The sequence below is a fragment of the Leucopleurus acutus genome, assembly GCF_964270905.1.
Source record: "Leucopleurus acutus genome assembly, chromosome: 12".
NCBI classification, from domain to species: domain Eukaryota; kingdom Metazoa; phylum Chordata; class Mammalia; order Artiodactyla; family Delphinidae; genus Leucopleurus; species Leucopleurus acutus.
The window spans coordinates 45,587,774-45,613,966 of NC_139154.1; the positions used below are offsets into that span (position 1 = coordinate 45,587,774).

Here is a 26,193-nt window from a genome sequence, read left to right on the forward strand (position 1 = left end):
AGTGTCACATCCAAGTCTTGACATTCAAGCAAGATTTTAAGTTCTTTAATTATAAAAAATAGCAAGATTTTAAGTTCTTTAATTATAAAAAATACCCTACTTCTTTTTAATTCCACAATACCAAGAAAAAAAAAGGCAAGACTTTCCCAAGTTTGTTCTGTAAATTAATAGAAATTATTAGGAGAAACAAAGGAAGGCTCATGGACAAATAAATTTGAGAAACAATGAGGTCCAAGATTTTTTGCTTCAGGACTTGTAATAGTCTTTAATATGTTAATATGCAGGGATTTCCCTGGCAGTCCAGTGGTTAAGACTCCAGGCTTCCAATGCAAGGGGCTTGAGTTCAATCCCTGGTCAGGGAACTAAGACCCCACATGCCGCGAGGTGCCGCCAAAAAAAAAAAAAGTTAACATGCAGTATAGCTCTAAGTATGGAAGACAGTATATAACATTTCACAAGCTTATTTGATCAAGCTCTTTTTTCATGGAGCATCTGTAGGTACCGAAGTTTCACAAACACACTCTGAGAATAAGTACTATGTACTTATTAAAGACAAAATAGTAAAATATTTGAAGTCCAGCCATTTTTTTAAATAATGTGAGTTATTATATAACTCTTTGAATATTGATTTAAATGAGTTTGTGTTTATTTATTACTCATTCTCTCATGTTCTACTGGCTTTTTACAGTTGCATTCAGGAGTGTCTCTCAAAGTGTTGTCCACATACTACCTGAATCATAAAGCACCTGACTTCTCATTAAACAAACATAACCTGCTAAACTAGAGTTCTGGAGGTGGGATATTTTAAATGAGGGCCTCTGAATGATTCTTAGTACACGAAAGTCTGAGGACCTCTGGCATATAAAACAGTTCAAGTATAATATGACACACATCATCCTAACTGCTGCACTACACTACTGTACCACTCTTACAATGAAAGGGTTTCAGTCGTGACTTGGCTCAGTGACAGAGACCTCAGAATAAATAGCATTACAAAAGATTCCTTCCCTCCAAAGAAATACAGGGATTTAAATAAAGCAAATAACCAAAATGTAAATACTACAAAATAATTACTTCAACACCATTTAATTAACTTCAAGCTTTGGGAAAGTTTTTACCTACAAACCTGATACTAACAGTTCACCTTTAATAAGATGATCATAATGCTCAACTTTAACTTCTTCAAAGCATTTTACTAGTTAATTATAACCTAACCCTTTGAGGGAAGGCGTTGCCAGTTTCAGGACAAAAATATTTAAGAGAGATTATGCAACCTACCCAGAGTCATTTAGCAATATGTGTCAGAGTGATTACAATCCACGAGCAGGAAAGGCATCTCAAACTAAGGGAATAATTTCATTTAACAAACATTTATTAAGGACCTACTGGGTACATAAGACATGGGGGTTGGGGGGGAGATGGTAAAAAAAAGAGTAAAACCTACTTACAACCCAATACACAATCTGTTGAGTTCACAGTCACAGTAATGATATACGGCATATTATACTAAGTACTATAATAGAAATACACAATTCTCTGAAAGCAAAAAATGATAACTGCTAACAGAGATGAAGGAAGACATCATAAATCACGTGGACTTTATTTTGTAACAGTAATGTAACACGTAGAATGGTCAGAGGAACATGATTCAAGGATGAGATAACTTCCAAGAGAAGTGTAAGAGTAACAGTGTCAAATACTACAGAAAGTAAAAGTACAATGAAAAGTTAAGTCATCCCCACCTAAGTGACTTTTTCTCTTAAACTCTAACCTTCTAAAATCAGGCAGAAAATTTTCCCAATTTACAGAAATGATTTTCTCCTTGAGTCTTCAGTTTCTTAAACCATACTCATCAGCTACCACAAATACTGAACACTATTCTACCATAAATCTTGTAAAAATAGGTAAAAGATGTTGAAAATAATAAAACAGAGAAGAATTTATGCTGCCCTGGTTTTCAGGGAAGGCTGCCTGCCCGGATCACAATTTGTCAGAAATCCAGAACCTGTACTTCAATGTAAAGACAAAAAGAATGTACCCAAGTAGAGCATTAAAAAATGAAAAATTCAAGGAAATAAGTGAATTAGCAGACCAATAGATTAATTCAAGTCTTGATGATGGCCTCATACAGAATTGTAAAAGTAGAAAATAAGAAATTGATTACATAAAGCTGAATAACTAAAATATTAGTAATACCAATATTCAAAATAAAGACTGGGCAGGTGTAAAAAGTGGATTTTGTGTTTTAGGAGCTATGGAGGAAGGTGGGGGGACGGGAGGCATATGTTGACGGGAGAAATGTAACAGTGAATTCCAATTTTGAAAATAAGGTTTAGAATTCTAGCCAGAAATCTAGGGAGATGTCTATCAGACTGTCAGAAATGCAGTTCTGAGATAGAGTGATGTGAGGACTAGAGATAGATATGAAATTGTAATAAAAGCGTCACAGGTAATAATATATAGAAAAAAAAACAAGAGGGCAAAAGTCAAAACCTTGGGCTTCCCTGGTGGCGCAGTGGTTGAGAGTCCCCCTGACGATGCCGGGGACACGGGTTTGTGCCCTGGTCCGGGAAGATCCCACATGCCACTGAGCGGCTGGGCCCGTGAGCCATGGCCGCTGAGCCTGTGCTCCGGGAGAGGACACAATAGTGAGAGGCCCGCGTACCGCAAAAAAAAAAGACAAAAAAGTCAAAACCTTTAAAAAATGCCTACATTAAAGGGATAAGCAGAAAGGATCTCATATAAACTAAAGAAAAATACAGTGTCTCACTCTAACAGGGGGAGTGGAAGTTGGTTACAAAAAGACTAAACAATGGGGCTTCCCTGGTGGTGCCGTGGTTAAGAATCCACCTGCCAATGCAAGGGACAAGGGTTCAAGCCCTGGTCCGGGAAGACCCCACATTCCACGGAGCAGCTAGGCCTATGTGCCACAACTACTGAGCCCACATGCCACAACTACTGAAGCCCATGTGCCTTAGAGCCCGTGCCCTGCAACACGGAGAAGCCACCGCAATGAGAAACCCGCACACCGCAAGAAATAGTAGACTCCCGCTCACGGCAACTACAGAAAGCCCACACCCAGCAATGAAGACCCAACACAGCAATGAAGACCCAACACAGCCAAAACACAGCCCGCGTACCACACACACACCAAAAAAAGTAAATAAATTAAATTAATTAATTAAATTTAAAAAACAAAAAGACTAAACAGGATGAAAGCTGATAAACATGTGGATTGGTAATTAGGAGGTCACTGTAACTTCTGATAGGGCAATTTCTGCAAAATGCTGAGGTGGAAATCACTAAGTGAAGAACACAGTGAGTGGTAAGAATGTAGAGCTGATAAACTACAGAGCTACTCTTATGTGTCAGAATTAAGAAGAATAAGATAATAGGCTTAAAGAGGTTACAAAGTCAAAGAAGGCAGTGAAGGATTTTCTTTTTTTAAAAGAAGACCTGGATTCTTGTAAACAGAAGAAAAGGAACCACAGAAGAGAATAAAATACAATAAAATTTTAAAGAGGGTAATTCCCTGGAGGTCCATGGGTTAGAACTTGGCGCTCTCAACGCTGGGTTCGATCCCTGGTTGGGGAACTAAGATCCTACAAGCTACACAGCAAGGCCAAAAAAAAAAAAGAGCAAGATAACTGATGAGAAAAAGATCCTCAAGAGACAAGAAAAAACAGAACAGGAACTGCCAACAGGTTAGATCAGAAAGTATATGGGTGCAATCAATCTTTTCCAATTTCCTTTATAAGACAGCCTTTTTTTCTACCTTTCTTAAAAACAGGTACTCCTGTTTTCATGAGAGTTTAGAAGTTCAGTCAATTTCTTTTTCTTTCATTTGTAAAAAGAATTCACAGAGGCAGCAGTTACCATGACTTCAGGAAACAAACCTCACACTGCTGTTTATTTTCTTAGAGCCAGTACTATTCTACGAAGTCCTAAAACTTCAGGCACACAAAATGTCCTAAAATTTCCTCAAATATCCCAAGAGCAATGGCTTACTAGTTTAATATTTCTAAACAATCATCATGAAAGAATACAGAAAGGGAAAAAAATATATAGAAGTGAGCTGAGGAGTTGTAAAAAGATAAAAATAGCCTATTATAGTTTAAACTGCATTTTTCTTCCTGGAAGATAATTCTTTTACCTGAAAATATTACATTACTTAAAATGACAAAGAGGGACTTCCCCGTGGCGCAGTGGTTAAGAATCCGCCTGGCAATGCAAGGGAAATGGGTTTGAGCCCTGGTCAGGGAAGATCCCACATGCCATGGAGCAGCTAGGGCCCTACACCACAACTACTGAGCCCACGTGCCACAACTACTGAAGCCTGTGCGCCCTAGAGCCCATGCTCTGCAACAAGAGAAGCCACCACAATGAGAAGCCTGCGCACCACAACAGAGTAGCCCCCACTCGCCACAACTAGAGAAAGCCCGCGTGCAGCAACGAAGACCCAAAGCAGCCAAAAATAAATAATAAAAAAATTTTTAATGACAAAGAGACAATAGGCATACTGAAAAATGCCACAGACTTAAAAGTTAAACAGAACCAGTCTTATATTGCAGCACTACCACTGTAATTCAAAAACTACTATTTACCTCATAAGATTGTTAGAACCAGGTGAAGAAGTATAAGTAACAAATATTACACCTGCAGCCTGACAGTGGATACAGTCTCAAGTAAGGATACTTGTTTGGCTTTGTGGCATTAACATAATTTCATAAGCTTATTAATTATCTTCAGGGATCCATTCCTTCCACAAACAAAATTTATTAACACCTGTTACTGTGTTAGATACTAAAGATACTTGATGATTAAACACTCTGCCCTTCAAAAAACTTAAATCCTAACTCCTTAAATCGGCCAGTAAAAGGTAGATAAAAACTTAACAGTGCTGAGAGTACTGGGGAGAGGAGTGCATACTGATTTAGCCTATTTATAGAACAATTTGGCAAAACCTATAAAAATTTAAAGTACAGTATATCTTTGACTCAGTATTTATTTCCACTTTGCCTAAAAGAGAAAGGTCATTTTGTGTGACATTATTTATAATATTAAAAACATGGAGACAACGTAACTGTGTATCAATAGGGAAAAGTTAAAGTGATGGTGTAATGATATAACAAAATGTTAAAAAGCCAGCAAGGACAGATATGAAAGAATGTACATGATACATAGTTAAGTAGAAAAATTAACTATCATAAATAGTATATAAGGTATGATTGTATTTCTGTTAAAAGTATACACATATAGGGAATTCCCTGGCAGTCCAGTGGTTAGGACTCCGTGCTTCCACTGCAGTGGCCAAGGGTTCGATCCGTGGTCGGGGAACTAAGATCCTGAAAGTTGAGTGGTGCAGTCAAAAAAAGATAATAATTATTATTATTGTTATATATGCATACACACACATACACATATAAATAACCCATACATACACGTGCAATGGTCTGGAAAGACGTACGCCAGCTTTAACAGTGATTATCCCTAGGAAGAACGAGCTAGAGGAATTAGGGGAGATGGGGAAGGTCCTTCCTTTTTCTGTGCACTTCCATATTATTTGAAATACTGATTTCATTATTTTTAAATAAAAATATTTTGCCAAGGAGCTGAGGTTAAGAGTCTTGTGTACTCCTTTATCTTCAGTGTCTGGGACATCGAGTCACTCAATAGATATTAAAGAATTAAAGAAAGACACTTCCATTTCCAGTTGAATTGTTGCCTTTAAAATCATATGGTCAAAAAAAAATTAAAATATCATATGGTCTTGGACAACTATCATTTCTCCTCAATTCTCCCACCTAATAAACTTGGAGACTTAAATAGAAGAGTAATAACTAAAAAATGAAAAATAAATTAAATTTTTAAATTAATTTAAAATATTTTCAAAATTTTAACATAGAAGCCACCCCGCACCAGTTTCTCTCTTGTTTGCATATCTCAAAGAAGTTTCTCCTACTGTCTCTATATACACATTTTAAATTATTATAATGTGTCACTGATTAAGGAGGTATAGGTCTGCACCAGGGCTTAGTTTTGTGTTTTTGTTTTTTGTTTTTTGCGGTACGCGGGCCTCTCACTGTTGTGGCCTCTCCCGTTACGGAGCACAGGCTCCGGACGCGCAGGCTCAGCGGCCATGGCTCACGGGCGCAGCCGCTCCGCGGCATGTGGGATCTTCCCGGTCCGGGGTACGAACCCGTGTCCCCTGCATCGGCAGGGGGACTCTCAACCACTGCGCCACCAGGGAAGCCCACTTTTGTTTTTTAAAAGTAGATTCCCTTAACTTGCACAATCAAGTACACAACTGCAACACTCACCCTAAGTGTGAGCACTGAAGTATGCGTTAGATAAAGGATGTTACTAAGTCGTAAAGGAAATGAACTTTCATCAAGCAACTTCAAGGCTTTATCCCCTGACAAGTGGGCCACTTGACACACAGGTACCAAATGGTCAACAGAGGTCTGCAACAAGAAGCACCAAGTCTTGTTTACTCAAATAACTGTCAGTAAAGTTCTCCAGCATGCCATCAAAAGTGCTTTAAAAAGTTTGCTTTATTATCAGTTTAGAGACAAAATGTTTCTAGGTGCCAACATCTGAATGAAATGAGTTCCAGAAGGAATGAAAAAGAGAAAGAATAGTTGAAGAAATAATAATTTTAGATTACCATTAAGAAATAAATTTACCACAATCAAATAGATGAAAAACCGCAGACTAAAAGATCTAAGATTGCCAAACAAGAGAGTGATGGAAAAACCCACGCCTAAAATACAGTAAAATTTATGAAAAATAAGACCAAAAAATTCTACAAAGTTTCAAAAGAAAAAGAACACCTACAAAAGAATCAGACAAACATCAAACTTCAAGAGTAACACTGAATACAAGATGACAATAAAGTAACATTCTTAAAGTACTGGACCTAGAATTTTGTATCAAGCCAAGTTTTCATTTAAATTAAATGAATTAAATTAAATTCATTTAAATTAAATTAAAGAGCATAATGAAAATATTCTCAGGCATGTAATGCCTCAGAAAGTTTGTCACAAAAAGTCCCAGACTGAAAATATTCTTGGAGGAAGCATTCACAAAGAAGAGAAATAAATACAGAATAATAATGCAAAGACATAAAAAGATAAACTGGTACCTTAGTGAAATTTATTGTTATTGGAAAAAAACTCCAACAAAAAGAAAAAGTACTTATACCCATAAAAAAGTCAGAACAAAAATTCTAGACAATATAGGGCAAGAAGGGAGGTAGAACATTACAAGAGTATGTTAAAGAGTATGTGGTTAGAGGAAATATAATTTTTTTAAGAAAAGAGTTAATAAACAGACATTTAGGTCTTAAGAGCAATCACACACACACACAAAAAGGAAAACCCTTTAAAACCAGAAGACGCACAAACATGGTCTAGTGGACACATCTATAACATTGGACCGCCGATGGCAGAATTCACATTCTTTTCAAGTGTACGTGGAACAATTACCAAAACTAACCATAAACAGGGTGACAAAAATAAGTCATAACAAATTTCAAAAGATCAAAATCATATGGAAAACACAATACTGTAAATCAACTATACTCCAATACATTTTTTTTTTTTTTTTTTGCGGTACGCGGGCCTCTCACTATTGTGTCCTCTCCCGTTGCGGAGCACAGGCTCAGCGGCCATGGCTCACGGGCCCAGCCGCTCAGCGGCATGTGGGATCTTCCCGGACCAAGGGCACAAACCCGTGTCCCCTGCATCGGCAGGCGGACTCTCAACCACTGCGCCACCAGGGAGCCCATAAAATTCTAAAAAATAAAATAAAATAAATCATATGGAATATGTTCTCTGAGTACAGGAGTATTAAACTGGAAGTAAATACCAAAAAGGTAATTAGAAAATAAACGCTCAACAATTTGGAAAAGTAAACAATATACTTTTAGATAACTAATAGATCAAAGAATAAAGCAAGAAGAAAATTAGAGGGACTTCCCTGGTGGTCCAGTGGTACAGAATCCGCCTTGCAATGCAGAGGACATGGGTTCAATCCTTGGTCAGGGAACTAAGATCCCACGTGCCATGGGGCAACTAAACCCACGCACCACAACCACTGAGCTCACGCGCCTCAACTATAGAGCCTGCTTGCTGCAAACTACAGAGCCCACCCGCCCAGTCTGCACACCACGACTAGAGAAGAGAAAACCCACAAGCCACAACTTGAGAGAAGCCTGCGAGCCAAAACAAAAGATCCTGCATGCCTCAACGAAGATCCCACGTGCCACAACTAAGACCTGACGCAGCCAAAAATAAATAAATAAATAAATAAATAAATCTTTTTTAAAAAGGAAGAAAATTACAAACTATTCTAAAATTAAAAGTTTATGTAATATATATATATATGTATATGTATACCAGAAGAATCTGAACAATAAAAAAATTAGGTAGAATCTTTTTTTTTTTCCAGCCACACCCCGCAGCTTGCAGGATCTCAGTTCCCCAACTAGGGACTGAACCCAGGCCATGGCAGTGAAAGCCCAAAGTCCTAACCACTAGGACACCAGGGAACTCCCTAGGTAGAATCTTAATAAGGGACAAAATTGGATATTTGAGTATCAACAATCAATAAATTCACACTGTAATATTTTTCCATCTCAATGTTTTCCATCATATATATATACTTATATATATATTTACATTTTTCTACATCTAATAGAATATATACATTTTCCGCAAGCACACAAAGAATGTTTACCAAAACTGACAATATATTAGGTCACCAAAAAAAGCATCAAATTCCACAAGAAAAATATGCAAACTATGCTATGTGAGAGCTGTTCCTTGCTCATGGACAACTTAATATGAAAGTGTCGATTCTCTGTAAATTAATCTAGGAATTCAAAAACATTCCCAATCAAAATTCTAGTTGGGGGAATTCCCTGGTGCTTCAGTGGTTAGGACTCCATGTTTTCACTGTCAAGGGCCCGGGTTCAATCCCTGGTGGAAGAACAAAAATCCCACAAGCCACACAGAGCGGCCAAAATAAATAAACAAAATAAAAAATTAAATTAAAAATTTTAAATTTCTAAATCAAAATTCTATGGGACTTCCCCGATGGTCCAGCGGTAAAGAATGCGCCTTCCAATGCAGGAGACGCAGGTTCGATCCCTGGTCAGGGAACTAAGATCCCACATGTCGCCAGGCAACTAAGCCCACGCACCACAACTACTGAGCTCACGCGCCTCAAGGAGAGAGCCTGCGTGCCGCAAACTACAGAGCCCATGCACTCTGGAGCCCACGCACCACAACTAGAGGGAAGCTCACACACAACAACTAGGGAGAAGCCAGCACGCTATAACAAAGAGCCCACGTGCCGCAACTAAGACCCGATGTAACAAGAAAGGAAGGAAGGAAGGAAGGAAGGAAGAAAGAAGGGAGGGAGGGAGGGAGAGAAGAAAGAAAGAAAGGAAGGACGAAGGAAGGAAGGAAGGAAGGAAGGGTGGGAAGAAGGGAGGGAGGGAGGGAGGGAGGGAGGAAGGAAGGAAGAAAGGAAAATAAATAAAATAAGTAAATATTTTTTTTAAAAAGTCAAAATTCTAGTTGGATCTTTAAAGGAAGTCCATAATCTTAACTGGAAATATATACCAAAATCTTTGACTACGTAAGTCAACTGAAAATAACGAAGAGGAAGAACTTGCCTTTTAGGATATTAAGACATACCTCAAAACCACAGTCACAGAAACAGTATGATACTGCCGTAAGAATAAATAAACCAACAAAAAAGAATACAGAGATCAAAGCAGAATATATATGGGAACATGGTATATTATAAAGTGGCGCTACAAAGTATAGGTTGTCTAGTAGAATGAATAAAATAAATCAAAGACCTAAACAGGAAAAGTAAAACTGTATGTGTGTACAGCATCACAACATAAAAAGTATCCCTTACTATGGCACAAAAAAGGTTAAAAGCCACTGATCTATAATACTCTTGGAAAACACAACAAAAATAGCAACTCCAGTAGAAAACAAAAATATTAACAAGCATTTTAAAGATGAAGGAATTTTTTAAAGAATTACTATAGACAGGGACTTTCCCAGTGGCGCAGTGGTTAAGAATCCGCCTTCCAATGCATGGGACTCGGGTTCGATCCCTGGTCAGGGAACTAGATCCCACATGTGTGCCGCAACTAAGAGTTCGCATGCCACAACTAAGGAGCCCGCTGGCCGTAACTAAGGAGCACACATGCCGCAACTAAGGAGGCTGCCGGCCCCAACTAAGACCCAACACAACCAAAATAAAATTTTAAAAAAAAATTACTAGGACATAAAGAGTTGCCCATTCTCATTGATAATCAAAGAAAAGCAATTAAAAAGCTAGATATTGACAAATACTGGCAGGGGTGTAGGAATATAGGAACTCCTATACACTACTCCAGAAATGGAGACCAGAACAACAAATCTAGAGATAATATTTAAGTACACATATACTCTATTCCACTTCTGGGTATTGAATTGCAGTATGTAACATACAAGGAGTACACTGCACAATTCCAGGGGGAGCCAGTAACACAGACTATAGTGTGAATGGTGCCTCCTTGACTTTTGCAACATGGCAGCCCTATAACAATGAACCAAAGAGACAAAATGTTTGTCTACGTGGCACTTAACACTTTAACGTAGTAGCTGGTTGATAACTATTTGTTGATTGAATGAAAGAACAAAGGAATAAGGAAGTCTCACTACCAAAAGTTAAACTCAATGACTTCCAAGTTCCTATCTGGCAAGATCAGAGAACATTTCATTCTAAGGGTATCTGAAGCACCACTGTTCCAGAGATCCCAATTCGGGTCCTAGAATACAGATAGAAACTAATAACGCTAAACATATTTAATCAATAGTATGTATCATCATATATAAATATACCATATAATGTCTTTTCAACAGGTTTAAAGTATGAAACATTCTTACAAATGGAAAACACTTATCTACCCCAGAGATAAATAGATTCCTAGAGCATAAAGTAAATGTACACACTGATAAATCAGTATCACCAAGTAGAGGGAAAGATGGCAGCACAAGTCCACTGGAGACCACAAGGCCTCAGGCTTAGTCTTTTTATAGGGGTTTTTTACCCAAGCCATCTTTAAAATACTGGGAAGCAAAAATATTGCCAAAGAGTGGTCTCTACGTGATATGCCTGCTTCTCTCCCTACACGCACCCCATGAAATCAGGCAGCAAAGCAATTACTGAAAAATCACTGTCCTATATTTCATATCCCTATAGGCTACTGTTCATACTTCCAGTCTCAATACTAGACACCACAACTCCAGATATTCTAGTAAAAATCTGTCTATACACAGTGCGTACAGTATTTTCTGACTGTACAATGGCATCCTTCTTCACTTTTTCAGATTTTTTTTTTTTGCGGTACGCGGGCCTCTCATTGTTGTGGCCTCTCCCGTTGCGGAGCACAGGCTCCAGACGCAGAGGCTCAGCGGCCATGGCTCACAGGCCTAGCCGCTCCGCGGCATGTGGGATCTTCCCAGACCGGGGCACGAACCCGTGTCCCCTGCATCAGCAGGCGGACTCTCAACCACTGCGCCACCAGAGAAGCCCTGGCCCCTATCTTGAACTGATTTATCCTGTTAATAATTTCTCATGTGTATACCGTGTGCATACTTAGAGCTCTGAAGGTAGGGGCTATGGTTTATTTACCCTCTATTCTCAGAGTCCAATCAACACAATTTTCACATACTAGATCGGCTCCTTAATATGCTATTCATTCATTCATTTAACAAGTATCAATATTTATTAAGCATCTTCTATATGCCAGATGATGCACTAGGCCCTGGGAATGCAGCAGTCGGGAAGAAAGTAAGATATAGTGGCTGGTCCCAGGGAGCTTACAGCCTACTCTAATAGAAGAGTCTAGGAGAGAAAGACTTTAACCAAAGGCGTATATTCAACCTCCACATAAAATTACAATAACAATCTAAAAATGAAAAAAAAAAAATCTTATACCAAAATACTCACAGTTCAAAAGCATCTGAAGTTCAGAATCTTACAGCATATACTCAAAGTATCTAAAAGCTAATACAAATCACAGTCTATTAATTTTAACAGATAACTTTTCTATTGTTTGATATAAGCCACACACAATAGTTACCTCTCTAAAAACCGTCTAGCTCATATTTAAATAAAGATAACACATTTTACATGTTTTTTCCCCCTAACTCTGTACTTCCATAGAACTTTTTATCCAAAATTCCATATGCTTTTTACTCAACTCATTTTTCACAAAATCCTCCCCCAGCAGAGAGACACAACAGAAATATAAAATATTCCTAGTACAAGATCAAAAACCCAAATATCAAGAAATCAAACTTCATTATGTATGTCCAAAAAAAATACCAAATACATAATTCAAAGTAATGCGGCACTTTTCTGAAGTGGAACCTTAAAGAGACAGGATCACACCCCATTCAGGTGCAGACAATGGTTGGGCTCCTTAGTTCTCATAACAAGTATTAATCCTACCACCTGTCCACCTAGCTTTCAGAGGTTACAGGTTTATCTATAATTAGGTATTTAGAAGACATGCAATCAAGGATGTATCCAAGGATGGTTAAAAAGATTATCTGCCAGGGAAAATGATTTAAGGAATTAATATGCATTCACTTCTACAAGTGTAAATTTCATCCTTGACCTAAAAAACTGCAAGTTTGTATATTTGAACTACAGAAATGGCCAAAAACTGAATTTTTTTTCACATTTCCCTCTCTATTTTTTGACATTTTAATTTTTTTATTTTATCTTTTTTTTTTAACATATTTATTGGAGTATAACTGCTTTACAGTGTTGTGTTAGTTTCTGGGGTATAACAAAGTGAATCAGCTATGAATTTTTTAAAGTTGCATTTTCAGTTGGATACCGGAGATAATCCTATGAACTCTATAGCTGCTTTGGTTCAAAACTGTGACGAGGAAATTGTTTTACAACATTACTCAATATCACCCATATGCTGCTCTATATGAATTTTTTTTAAGGTAAGATTATTTTCTTTTTTTTATAAATTTATTTATTTTATTTTTGGTTGCATTGGGTCTTCATTGCTGCAGGCAGGCTTTCTCTAGTGGGGCGAGTGGAGGCTACTCTTCGTTGCGGTGCGCGGGCTGCTCACTGCGCGCGGGCTTCTCACCGCAGTGGCTTCTCTTGTGGCGCACGGACTCTAGGCGCACGGGCTTCAGTAGTTGTGGCTCATGGGCTTAGATGCTCCACGGCATGTGGGATCTTCCTGGACCAGGGCTCGAACCCATGTCCCCTGCACTGGCAGGCAGATTCTTAACCACTGTGCCACCAGGGAAGCCCCATATATGAATCTGATATAAGGACAAACTTGCTCTACTCTGAGGAACTTGTATTTTTCCCTACTCATCTGAGAGTTATATACATGGTTACATTTCCCTCTCAGACTTCTTTTCCATGTTTAACCCTCAATTTCCACCACTCTGCTTCTGTTACACTGGCAAACGAATGAATGTTGGAAAAGAATAAGTATAGAATGATAAAAGAGCATATTAAAGAAGGATTGAGAGGTTATTTTCTAAAAATAAAATCAAAAATCAAACAAATTTACCTATAAAGTTACTTAAAATATGTATTTTGATTCTCTCAACTAAGATGTGGATTCAAAAAAGCTCAAAAAATACAAAAAGCTAGTGACAAGCCAAAAGTACCAACAAACAGGCCTAAAAGAGGTAGAAAAAGAGTTGAAATATTTTCAAAGACTGCTTTCCAGTTCTGTGACTACAGTATTAGTTTGCCGAGAGTGACTCTTAGGTGAAGCAAATAAATGCTAATTACTGTCATTTAGGTTAACCTAAGAGGTGAAGTTTTATACATGTTAAACAAACAAAAAAGCCAAGTATCAACATATAGCAGTAATTATTATACAACTAACTGCAGAGCACAAGTCAACTTGACATTAAAGTATAGGCACAAAAAAATCATTCCAATAACCTACAGAATGTGTCATGTGTGTATTTCCCCACCCTACACACACTTGGGGGGAAAGCAAAGCTATGACAGATCGTGGTCCTAAGGCTTTTTAGAGCAAATAAAATGTCTCTAGACACAGTGGATGAAATAGTCTAAAAAGAGTCAGGGCCAGGGGGTGGGTGGAAATCAGCATCAACTGTAAAGTGAAGAATATCACACAGAAACAGAAAAAAGGGAACCTCTTCAATTTATATCGTATCAAGAGGAATACATTTCTTCCTACAAAAATAAGTCTCCTAAAGCAACGGCATGAGCAACCCATTTTCCACCAAATAAGTCTTTACAGATGACAGCAAATGTCTAAGACACCACAGACACAGAGGGTGCCTTTAGGTACACCAGAAAGGGTGAATCAGGAGTGCTAAATTCTTGTAACATAAAACAAACTTAAAAGCAAGAGCTTACCAAACTCAAATCAACCCATTTCAGAAATATACAACAAGGAAATATACAACCGGCTTCAAAAATATACATAAACTTAAATTCAGAATTATAACTTATGTTCTTCTAAAGGACCAATCACAACATAGGATTAGTAAATCTCTTAAATTTCTGGGAGAAAGCAATTAGATCATTCCATCATCTACTAGGGTCAAAATATCAACCTTCTTAAAACTGAAAAACAAATGTTTCAAAGTAACTCTCCACTGGCCTGTTGTTCATGGTCTTTTAATATATTTTAAAAAGACCTTTGAAACAAAGTTTCATTAGTATCCTTCTAGAAAGAGCTCTAATATCTTTCATTCTTCTAGCAATTGAAAAGCTACCCCATGTTCATTTCTACATTAGATTATTGATTCCTTGCCTTTTAACATCTCCATAACAGCTGCTTGACAAATTACCTCACCCTATTCCTCAGGGGGTAAGGACAGCATAATATCCATGAATTCAAAAACGGGACCACAAAATGATCAGTGACAGATGAGCTAATTGATTCACATAAACAAGACACTGCTCTAATAGGCTAGGCATTCATAGCATTATACAATTAAATGCTTACACTCTAAATATTTTATTTGTCCTTAAGGATACAGGACAAACCCTTCTTAAATTACTTTTATTTTAAAATATATGTTAGCTTCATAAAGTCAGTAAGCTTGTACATGTTTGCAATAATTTCTACAGAAAGTCTGTACATGTTTGCAATAATTTCTACAGAAAGTCTGTAATTATTCTGAATAGTTTGCACAACTTTCAGATTTAGCTTTCTTATTTCAACCTAAGAGAGCTAGCTATAAGCTCCAAAATAAGTCTACTCATAAAGCAATTTTTAAAATATGTTCCAGATTTTTAGCAAAATAAAGGCCAATTATATTTTCAAAGATACAACATATTTCAGATAAGTACAGTAAAATATGTCTATTGTATTTGCCTTGGTTCATTCTGATTAGTGTCAGAACAGTATGAGATACAGAGAAAAAAATACATAATTTGTATTTATAATTTGTATTTAATATAATTTGTACATAATTTATATTTGTATGCCAACATAATCTTGTAGACCCCTACAGAAAATGAAATATTGCTTTCCTCCCCTAAGAATAACAAAATGATGTGGATTTAAAGGACTACGTTAAATGAACAAGTTCCAGTCAAATTACTCTTAGAAAATTAGCCTCTCTCTAGACAGATGCAACACTCTTTTCTGAATTCATAACCAATCTCATAACACAACCTTATCAATTCCTTTAAAGTGATAAAACATACGTGCTAGCTTAGAGCCTTACCCTGTAATAAATTTCAAGATCTACCACTTTAAAAAAAAAATACTAAATCATCACCGGTCTTCTTCAAATGTCACTTTCGCAGTAGTAGGACGATGGTGTTAATTCACCTTTTATAAACTATTCCCAAAGCAAAAACGGAGACATCCAAGACACCAAACAATTTGGAGATGATAGTGCCTACTATCAATAATATTCGACACGTTTCTTTCGACGTGCCGCTTTTGTGATCTGAAGGCTCTACTAGAAAGCTCTACCGAGTCCCTACTAGAACCCTGGTTCGCTGGCTGGCTGATTCTCCAGCTAAACATCACGTTTGATCGCTCCTGCCTGGAGAGGCGATAGTGTTGATTTTGTTTTTAAAGTTGGTGTCAGAGCAGCTCCAAACTTTTTTCACCATCCCTGCCTGGCTGCCAACTGGAGCTCTCCGTTCACTTCCTCACAAACTTGAACCACCCCCAAACAGTTTGAGAGTAAGCTGGAGTTAGACACCGGCAGCAGCTCTCACACTTACAGGAAGGGTTTGACACCGCATAAAACTTTCACTTCTCCTCTCCAACCCTTCCACCCGGGAACTCTGGCCCTTCGCTCTTGCTCCCCTAGAATTCCCCTCTCAGGCAGGACAAGGACACGGAAAGCAGGCTGTTCTAATGTTCCCCGAAAAGACACCCCCCCCTCCATAGCCCTCTCCCCTGGACTCAAGTCCTGTTCTTTACACAAAAGAGCGGGGCCAGCAAAGCTGTCGTGGCCCTACCTAGCCGGCTGCCATCCTCCAACGCACCCCCAGACCCGGTCTCCGGCCGCCCGAGCGGTCTCCACTGGAGGCTTGTTGCCCCAACCCGGCCAGACAAAGCCCCGGCGGCCGGGCCGACTCGCAAGCCTCCGGACTCGGGCTGCCGCGCTCTTACCCGGGCCTCATCCAGAGCGACGCCGGCGCCGCCGCTTCCCCCGGCCTTGGCGGCGGGGCAGCTGGCAGCGCGGGTCTTGGAGGAGCGGGTCCGAGAGGAGATGAAATGGCTGCTGCCTCCGGCCGCCCCAGGCTCTACTCCGGCCCCAGGCCCAGGCCCGGGCCCAGGCGACTTAGATCCGAGAAGCCGCAGAGAGCTCTTCCGGGTGTTCACCATGGTCCAGCCAGGAGGACGGGGTCCACGCCGCGCCCGCGGCGCCCGCCGCGCCGGGGAGAGCCGAGGAAGGCCGGCCCGCCTGCCGGGCAGTCAGGGCTAGTGGAACCGGGCCGGGAAAGACAAGACGACCCGGACTCTGCGCAGCGCAGACGAGGACAGGCGAGGGTAGGGCAGAGGAAGGGAAGTCGGCGTGCGAAGGCAGGTAGCGGGAGGCGGGAGCGATGTTCCAGGCCAAGAGCTCAGACCCTCCGCCGGCTTCAACCTACTCAGCGGGAGCCAAGCGGAGCCGCCATTTCTACCCCTTTCTCTCCCGTTCTCGCTCTCGAGCTCCGTGCGTCAGGGCTCCAGCGCCGCAGGGCCGACAAGACCTCTTCCGACTTGGCCGCTGCGGGGCGCTGCAAGGCCGGCCAGCCCTTCCCTTGCCGGCTCTCCCTCCTCTTCCCCCGCCCCGCCAGTAGGCCCCGCCCAACGGCGCGCCGTCAGCGCTCGGCGGCCACGGAAGGGACGCTCTGGGCTGTTTCAGCTCTATGGTTTCCAGGTCTGGCGGCCGCTTAGGAAGTGGGGGGATGGGAAAAACCAGAATGCGCGCGGGACTAGCTAGCGCCGTGTAGTCGGTCGTGGAGTCTTCGTAGCCGGCCAGGACCGACTACCCCCGCACCCCCAGCATCATCCCAGGTGGCCTCGATGGAGCGAGGAACTACCCGAAAAGGTGGGGGATGGAGGGGGACCGGTGAAGACGAGGGCGCTGTGACCTGAGTTGGAATCCCAGGGATACCCAAGGCAAGACACTGAACTTGAGTTGTACTTTTCACGGCTGTAAAAATGTGAATGATAACTGAGATAAAATATATCTGTGCCGTATCTGGCACACGATAAGCTTAAGAAAGAGCAAACGCTAGAACCCTGCCTCTTTAAACAAAGCAAGGCACTGACGATTTCTATAACCTTAGCCAGACCTAAGGCGTAGTCACGAAGAGTGAATTCTTCGTACTAAAAACCTCCTTTTAGCACTGCTGCCCCGCCCGCGCAAGAATTAAGAATACAAAAAGCTGAATACAAAGATATAAAATGTGTGATTTAACTTTCAAAGAAAAAGGTTAAGGGACGCAATTCATATGAAAAGCTATGCTGTAAGTAGAATTATGTTCATTTCCAAAAATTGCCTCGCTAAGAAAAGTTGAAGACTCAAGAACAGTGCTGTAAAAATCAACAAGCTGCATCAAAATTAGAAATTCCACCCATCCAAGCTCCCAGTTGGTCAACAAAACTGCATAATGCAATGGGAATGGAAATAGGTTTTCTGTTGGGGAATCAGAATAGATTCCAGGAAAGCAGACAAGTCCCTCTTACACTAATTTGCATACCACACCCTCCCCAGAACACTTCCCCCACACTTTAAAACCGGCCTCTTTGGGTGTGGAGACCTCATAATGGAAGACCTGAGTTTTCCTGTGTCAATTACCTATGAGATCATTGAACAGGATAAACAATTTCATTTCCTGCAGAAAGAGGCTGGCCTTAAGTAGTATTTGAAGTGTCCTGAAGAGGTGTATGGTATGCAAATTAGCACACAAAGGACTTGAGTGCTTTCTTCCTTTGTTTCTGTGTTTGTATTTGTAGTCCTAAATTGAGAAAGCCAGATTGTTATTCAGGTTATGATAACCTATAGCATTTACCAACAACAAATGTTTATTCTAACCCCAATTGCTGTTAGATACTCTGTCAGGCCAGGAAATGGAGATTTTTTGAAAACAACATAGTTCTAGCCCTCAAAGAGGTCACAGACAAGGAGGGAATGGAGACAGGCAAGGAACCAGTAAGCTGCAGAACAATGTGATTAGAAAGAATAAGGCAGAGGGACTTCCCTGGCCGTCCAGTGGCTAAGACTCCCAGCCCCCAATGCAGGGGGCACAGGTTCAATCCCTGGTTGGGGAACTAATATTCCCACAGGCTGTGCCAGCCAAACAAAAGAAAGAAAGAAAGAGAGGGAAGGAGGAAGGAAGGAAGGAAAGAAAGAATGAGGCAGAGACCTCTAATTCAAGCAGGGAGCTTTTGAGAGGTGATGACTCCTGAGATGCATCTTGAACCACAAAATGGAGAAAGGAAACATGGACCAAAGAAAGGAAAGCTTGAAAAAGATATGAAGGAGTTGCTTGTTTTACACAGTATGACCTGAAGAAAATAATTGAAAAAAATCAATTAAAATCGTTTTTAAACTTTACTTAAAACTATATGAGGGCTTCCCTGGTGGTGCAGTGGTTAAGAATCCACCTACAATGCAGGGGACATGGGTTCGAGCCCTGGTCCGGGAAGAACCCACATGCCACAGAGCAACTAAGCCCACGAGCCACAACTACTGAGCCCATGTGCCACAACTACTGAAGCCCGTGCACCTAGAGCTCTTGCTCCACAACAAGAGAAGCAACCCCAGTGAGAAGCCCGCGTACTGCAATGAAGAGTAGCCCCTGCTCACTGCAACTAGAGAAAGCCCGCGCACAGCAACAAAGGCCCAACGCAGCCAAAAATAAATAAAATAAATAAATATTTTTTAAAAACTGTATGAGCTGGCAAGATACTAAGGAATACTTAGACCAAAAACTAAGTCACAGCAGGAACTCAGAAAAGCAAGCAAAGCTCTAAAGACAGCTTTCACTTTCAGTACATTTGCTCAACTCCAGTGAATTTGATCTTCTATTTCTTCTGCCTACAGGAGATAGGAAAGACAGAAGACATAGTCCAGAACCTGCTCAAGTTACAGAGTCTAACGTAATAACCCTGCAAAATCCTGGTACAAAAAAGGATACACCTAAGTATAAGGATGAATTAGAAATCAACCAACTGGGACTTCCCTGGGGGCACAGTGGTAAAGAATCCGCCTGCCATTGCAGGGGACTTGGGTTCGAGCCGTAGTCCGGGAAGACCCCGCATGCTGCAGAGCAACTAAGCCCATGCACCACAACTACTGAGCCTGCACTCTAGAGCCCATGCACCACAATTATTGAGCCCGCGTGCCACAACTACTGAAGCCCATGCACCTAGAGCCTGTGCTCCATGACAAGAGAAGCCACCACAATAAGAAGTCCACGCACTGCAACAAAGAGTAGCCCCTGCTCGCTGCAACTAGAGAAAGTCCACGCGCAGCAACAAGGACCCAATGCAGCCAAAAATAAATATAAATTTATAAAAAAAAAAAAGAAATCAACCAACCAAACTTCCCATCACTAATCTCCAGGAAGCTGCAAGAACTGCCTTTCCCAACATTTACACTAAGAATGAGAGGGCAAAAAAAATATCCCTTAAGAATTCAAAACAACAAACGGATCCTCAGATTTACAGGCTAAAGTCACCAAATCTGATAGGTATGAAAAACCTCAGGACGATAATTTAAATAGGCTTAAGTCAAAAGTGATCCTAAGCACAAAGCAAAGGCAAATGTAAATTATCTCCAAAAGAATGCAGCTTCAACAGGATATACAAAAACTCATGAATATGACTCAGTTAAAAACAAATCATCAAAAATAGCTAACACACACACACACACAAAAAGCCAGCCAGCACAAAAGATTAGACAACAGAATGAGACCCACAATTTTATATTCAGATATGTACTTTACATCAAAGATTAGAAAATATTATTAAGCAAAAATGACAGTAAATTTTAAAAGAATGAGATAGAACACATAAAAATAAAAAGATTAGGGCTTCCCTGGTGGCTCAGTGGTTGAGAGTCCGCCTGCCGATGCGGGGACACGGGTTCGTGCCCTGGTCCGGGAAGATCCCACATGCCGCGGAGCGGCTGGGCCCGTGAGCCATGGCCGCTGAGCCTGCGCGTCCGGAGCCTGTGCTCCGCAACGGGAGAGGCCACAACAGTGAGAGGCCTACATACCGATAAATAAATAAATAAATAAATAAATAAATAAATAAATAAAAAAGATTAGAGTTAGAGGTGAAGCATGACCTAAACTAGAAAAAAAACAATAACTTGGAGCTCATCAAATTTAAGACTTTTGCTCTGTGAATGACCCTGTAAAGATTATAAAAACCACACAACAGACTGGAAGAAAATGTTTACAGACCACATATCTCACAAAGGACTCACTTAAATATAAAAGGAACTCTCAAAATTCAGCATTGAAAAAAACAATCCAGGGCTTCCCTGGTGGCGCAGTGGTTGAGAGTCCGCCTGCCAATGCAAGGGACACGGGTTTGTGCCCCCGTCTGGGAAGATCCCACATGCCGCGGAGCGGCTGGGCCCGTGAGCCATGGCCACTGAGCCAGCGCGTCCGGAGCCTGTGCTCCGCAACGGGAAAGGCCACAGCAGTGAGAGGCCCGCGTACCGCAAAAAAAAAAAAACAATCCTTTAGAAAATGAGGAAAAGATCAGAAGTTATTTCACGTAAGAGGATATATAGATGGAAAATAAGCATACTGAAAGTTTTCAGGGGTGGCGCAGTGGTTAAGACGCCACGCTCCCAATGCAGGGGGCCTGGGTTCAACCCCGGGTCAGGGAACTAGATCCCATGTGCATGCCACAACTAAGAGTTCACATGCCACAACTAAGGAGCCCGCGTGCCGCAACTAAGACAGAGCACAACCAAATTAAATAAATAAATAAAATATTTGAAAAAAAGAAAGATTTCAACATCATTAACCAATAGTGAAATGCAAATTGAGACCATGATGAGTTATTATTACACACCTGTTAGAAAAACTAAAAAAAATAGTAACAATACCAAATGCTGGTGAAGAGGCAAAGAAACTGGATTATTCATTGCTGGTGAGAATGCAAAATGGTACAGCAAATCCCAATATGAAAAGCAGTTTGATGATTTCTTAAAAATTTAAATATACACTTAACAATACAGTCCCTATTGCAACCCTGTGTATTTATTCCAAAGAAATGAAAATTATATCCACATAAAAACCTGTATAACATAGTTCATTGCAGCTTTATTTGTAATAGCCAAAAAAAAGTCACTCATAGGTCAAAGGTTAAACAAACTTTGGTACGTCCAACACGGAATACTGCTCAACAATTAAAAGGAATTAACTAGTAATATATGCAAAAATGTATGAATCTCAAAGGCATTACACTTAAGCAGAAGGAAGGAAATCATATATATGACAGCATAAAACAAAATAGAAAGCAAATAATAGAGAAATTCAAAATCAAAAGTTGATTCCTGGGAGTTCCCTGCTGGTCTATTAGATTTGTCACTTTTACTGCAGAGGCCCAAGTTCAATCCCTGGTTGGGGAAATGAGATCCCGCAAGCTGTGTGTCACGCCCAAAATAAAATAAAAAAGGTTCATTTCTGTAAAAAGGAAAAAAAAGAGAGAGAAAGAGAGAAAGGAAAGATAATCCACTAGCCAGACCAGTCAAAGGGGGGAAAAAAGCAAGAAGACCCAAATTACAAATTTCAAGAATGAAGTATAAACATCACTCAAGATCTTAGACTTCAAGTAGCAAACTATTTTCTTGTTATAAATGGCCAGTTTGTAAATATCTCAGGCTTTGCAGCCACCCATGGTGTATTTCACATACTCTTTGTTTTGATTTGATTTTTGGTTTTTTGCTTGTTTTTTAACAATACTTTAAAAATGTAAAAACCATTCTTAGTTCACAAATGTACATAAATAGGCCACAGACTAGATTTGGCCCACAGGCTGCTAATTGCCAACCTCTACTATAAACTTTAAAGGGACAACTAATAAATAATAAGGAACAAAAAGTTATTTTAAAAAAGAAAATAATAATAATAAGGAACAACTTAACTTTATGCCAGTAAGTTCCAAAACATAGGTAAAGTAGACAAATTACCTGAAATAAAACTAATTACTAAAGTTCACTCATAAAGAAATAGATAACCTGAATACCCATATTATTAATTAAAGGAATTAAATATGTAATTAAATACTATTCCACAAATGTTACACCAGTCCCAGATGACTTCACTGGTGAATTCTATCCAATATGTAAGGAAAAACAATACCAGTTTTATCCTAACCCTAACCCTGATTCTTTTGGAATATAGAAGAAATATTTCTCAATTCACTTACAAAGTCAGCATAACCCTTATATTAAAACCAATAGCATAAAATAAACCCACAAACTAATTATTATACATATATAAAGAGAGACAAAAAAATTCCTTAACAAAATATTATGAAATCAAATCCATGAATATATAAAAATACTGATAAATCATGACCAAGTGGGATTTACCCCAGGAACACAAGATTGGTTAAACATTTGAAACTGAAATAATCAGTGTAAATTCATCATATCAACACAATAAAGAAGAAAAACCATAAGGTCATCTGAGTAGATCTAAAATAACATTTAACATATTCAACATCTATTTGTGATTTTAGCAAACCCAATAAAGTAGGAATAGAAGGTAACTTCCTCAGCCTTATAAAGAGCACCACAGGGACTTCCCTGGTGGTCCAGTGGTAAAGAATCCTCCTTACAATGCAGGGGACGTGGGTTCGGTCCCTGATCAGGGAACTAAGATCCCACATGCTGCAGGGCAACCAAGGCTGCGCGCCACAACTACTGAGCTCACACACCTCAACTAGAGAGCCTGCGTGCCACAAACTACAGAGTGCACGCACCCTGGAGCTTGTGTGCCACAACTAGAGAGAAACCCCGATGCCACAATGAAAAATCCCGCATGCCTCAACGAAGGTCCTGCGTGCTGCAACTAAGACCCGACACGGCCAAAAATAATTTAAAAAAAAAATCCTATATCCAGCATCATAATAAATGGTGAAATTGATTTCTTTCCCCCTAATTTCAGGAACAAGGCAAGGATGTCTGCTCTTATCATTTCTATTCAACACTGGACTGAAAGTCCTAGGCAATGCAATAGTAAAGAAAAGTAAATAAAAGGTATATAATTTGGAAATGAAGAAGGAACTATTATGTCCTATGATAATCTCATGGGAAATCTTAAAAACAATAATAATAATAAATAAATAAACTAGTAGGTCTAATACGTGATAAAGTTTAGCAAAGTCACAAGGCATCAATTTATAAAAAATTTATTTCTGTACAGTTGTAATGAACAATATATAATCTATATACTGAAAACTAAAAAACACTGCTAAGGAAAAAAAGGAAGATCTAAATAAGTGGAGAGATTTACCAGATGACTTAATATTGTTAGGATGAAAATTATTATCCCCAAATTGATCAACAGATCCAAGCCAATCCCAGTCAAAATCCCAGCAGACATTTTGTAGAAATTGAGAAACTGAATCATCACCTAAACAATCAGGAAAAGACAAAAATAGAGAACTTACACTACTTCATTTTAAGTCTTACTACAAAGGTATAATAATATAGTGTAGATATATAATCAAATAGCTCAATGGAAAAGAATAGAGTCCAGAAAGAAACTCACATATATGGTTAATTGATTTTTGCAAGGAGGACAAGGTAATTAAGAGAGAAAGGATAGGCTTTTCAATTAATGATTCTACAATAGAACAACTGTATATCCCTGTGGCAAGGGAGGTGGGGAAGCCTTGACCATTACTTCATTCTATGTAGAAAGAATAACTTCAAATTGATCACACACTTAAACACAAGGCCAAAACTATAAATATTTTACAATAAAACCTACCTTGGGGCTTCCCTGGTGGCGCAGTGGTTGAGAGTCCGCCTGCCGATGCAGGGGACACAGGTTCGTGCCCCGGTCCGGGAAGATCCCACCTGCCGCGGAGCAGCTGGGCCCGTGAGCCATGGCCACTGGGCCTGCGTGTCCGAAGCCTGTGCTCCGCAACGGGAGAGGCCACAACGGTGAGAGGCCCGTGTACCGCAAAAAAAAAAATGGGCAAAGGACTTGATTAGACATTTCTCCAAATAAGATATACAAAAGTTAAGAGCTGCATGAAAAGATATTCAACATTGTTAGTCACTAGGGAAATACAAATCAAAACTGTAATGAGATACCACTTCACACCCATTAAGATGGCTATTTTATAAAAAACAAACAAAAACAGAAAATAACAAGTGTGTTGAGGATACGGAGAAATTGAAACCCTCGTTCATTGCTGACTGGAATGTAAAATGCTGCACTTATTTTACACCTTGGCAGTTCCTCAAAAAATTAAACATAGAAATACCATATGGGGACTTCCCTGGTGGTCCAGTGAGTAAGACTCTGTGCTCCTAATGAAGGGGGCCCAGGTTTGATCCCTGGTCGGATAATGCATGCATGCCACAACTAAGAGTTCACATGCCACAGCTAAGAAGTCCGCATGCTGCAACTAAAGATCACGCATGCTGCAACTAAAGATCACGCATGCTGCAACTAAGACCTGGCACAGCCTAAATAAATAAATAAATATTTTTAAAAAAGAAAAGAAATACCATATGATCCATTAATTCCATGTCTAGGTATATACCCAAAAGAACTGAAAGCAGGGACTTAATTGGATACTTGTACACCAATGTTCACAGCAGCATTATTCACAATAGTCAAGAAGTAGAAACAATCCAAATGTCCATCCACAGATGACTGAATAAACAGAATGTGATATATATTGTATACATACAATGGAATATTATTTAACATAAAAAGGAATGAAATTCTGATATCATACAACATGATGAACTTGTAAAACATTAAACTAAGTGAAATAAACCAGACACAAAAGGACAAATATGATATGATTCCTCTTACAAGAGGTACCTAGAATAGGGCAACTTCATAGAGATAGAAAGAGATTATCAGAGGCTGGAGGAATGGGGGAGCGGATTGAGGAGTTATTGTTAAAATGGATACAGAGTTTCTGTTTGGGTGATGAAAAAGTCTTGGAAGTGGATAGTGGTGAGTTGCACAAGATTGTGAAAGTACTTAATGCCACTTAAAAATGGTAAAGAAAAAAAAAAAAAGGACTTCCCTGGTGGCACAGTGGTTAAGAATGCACCTGCCAATGCAGGGGACATGGGTTCGAGCCCGTGCACCACAACTACTGAGCCTGTGCTCTAGAGCCCGCGAGCCACAACTACTGAAGCCCGCACGCCTAGAGACCATGATCCGCAACAAGAGTAGCCACTGCAATGAGAAGTCCGTGTACCACAATGAAGAGTAGCCCCTGCTTGCCACAACTAGAGAAAGCCCGCACACAGCAACAAAGACCCAACACGGCCAAAAATAAAATAAACAATAAAATAACAAAAAAAGCAACTGAGCTTATTAAAAAAAAAGATCATATTAAAAAAACTGTAGGCCTTCCCTGGTGGCGCAGTGGTTGAGAGTCTGCCTGCCGATGCAGGGGACACGGGCTCG

At 39.8% G+C, this 26,193-nt stretch overlaps 1 protein-coding gene across 3 annotated transcripts in view; it reads right to left on the reverse strand.

The window, feature by feature from the left end:
* ATAD2B (ATPase family AAA domain containing 2B) overlaps positions 1–17,194 on the reverse strand; it is a 149,151-nt gene extending 131,957 nt beyond the window's left edge. For all 3 annotated transcript variants that reach the window (XM_082852156.1, XM_082852155.1, XM_082852157.1), the window contains exon 1: positions 16,679–17,194. In XM_082852156.1, coding sequence (XP_082708282.1) covers positions 16,679–16,894 — 216 coding nt within the window. In that variant the 5' untranslated portion in view covers positions 16,895–17,194. The remainder of the gene's footprint in view (positions 1–16,678) is intronic.
* Positions 17,195–26,193: the final 8,999 nt, after the last annotated feature.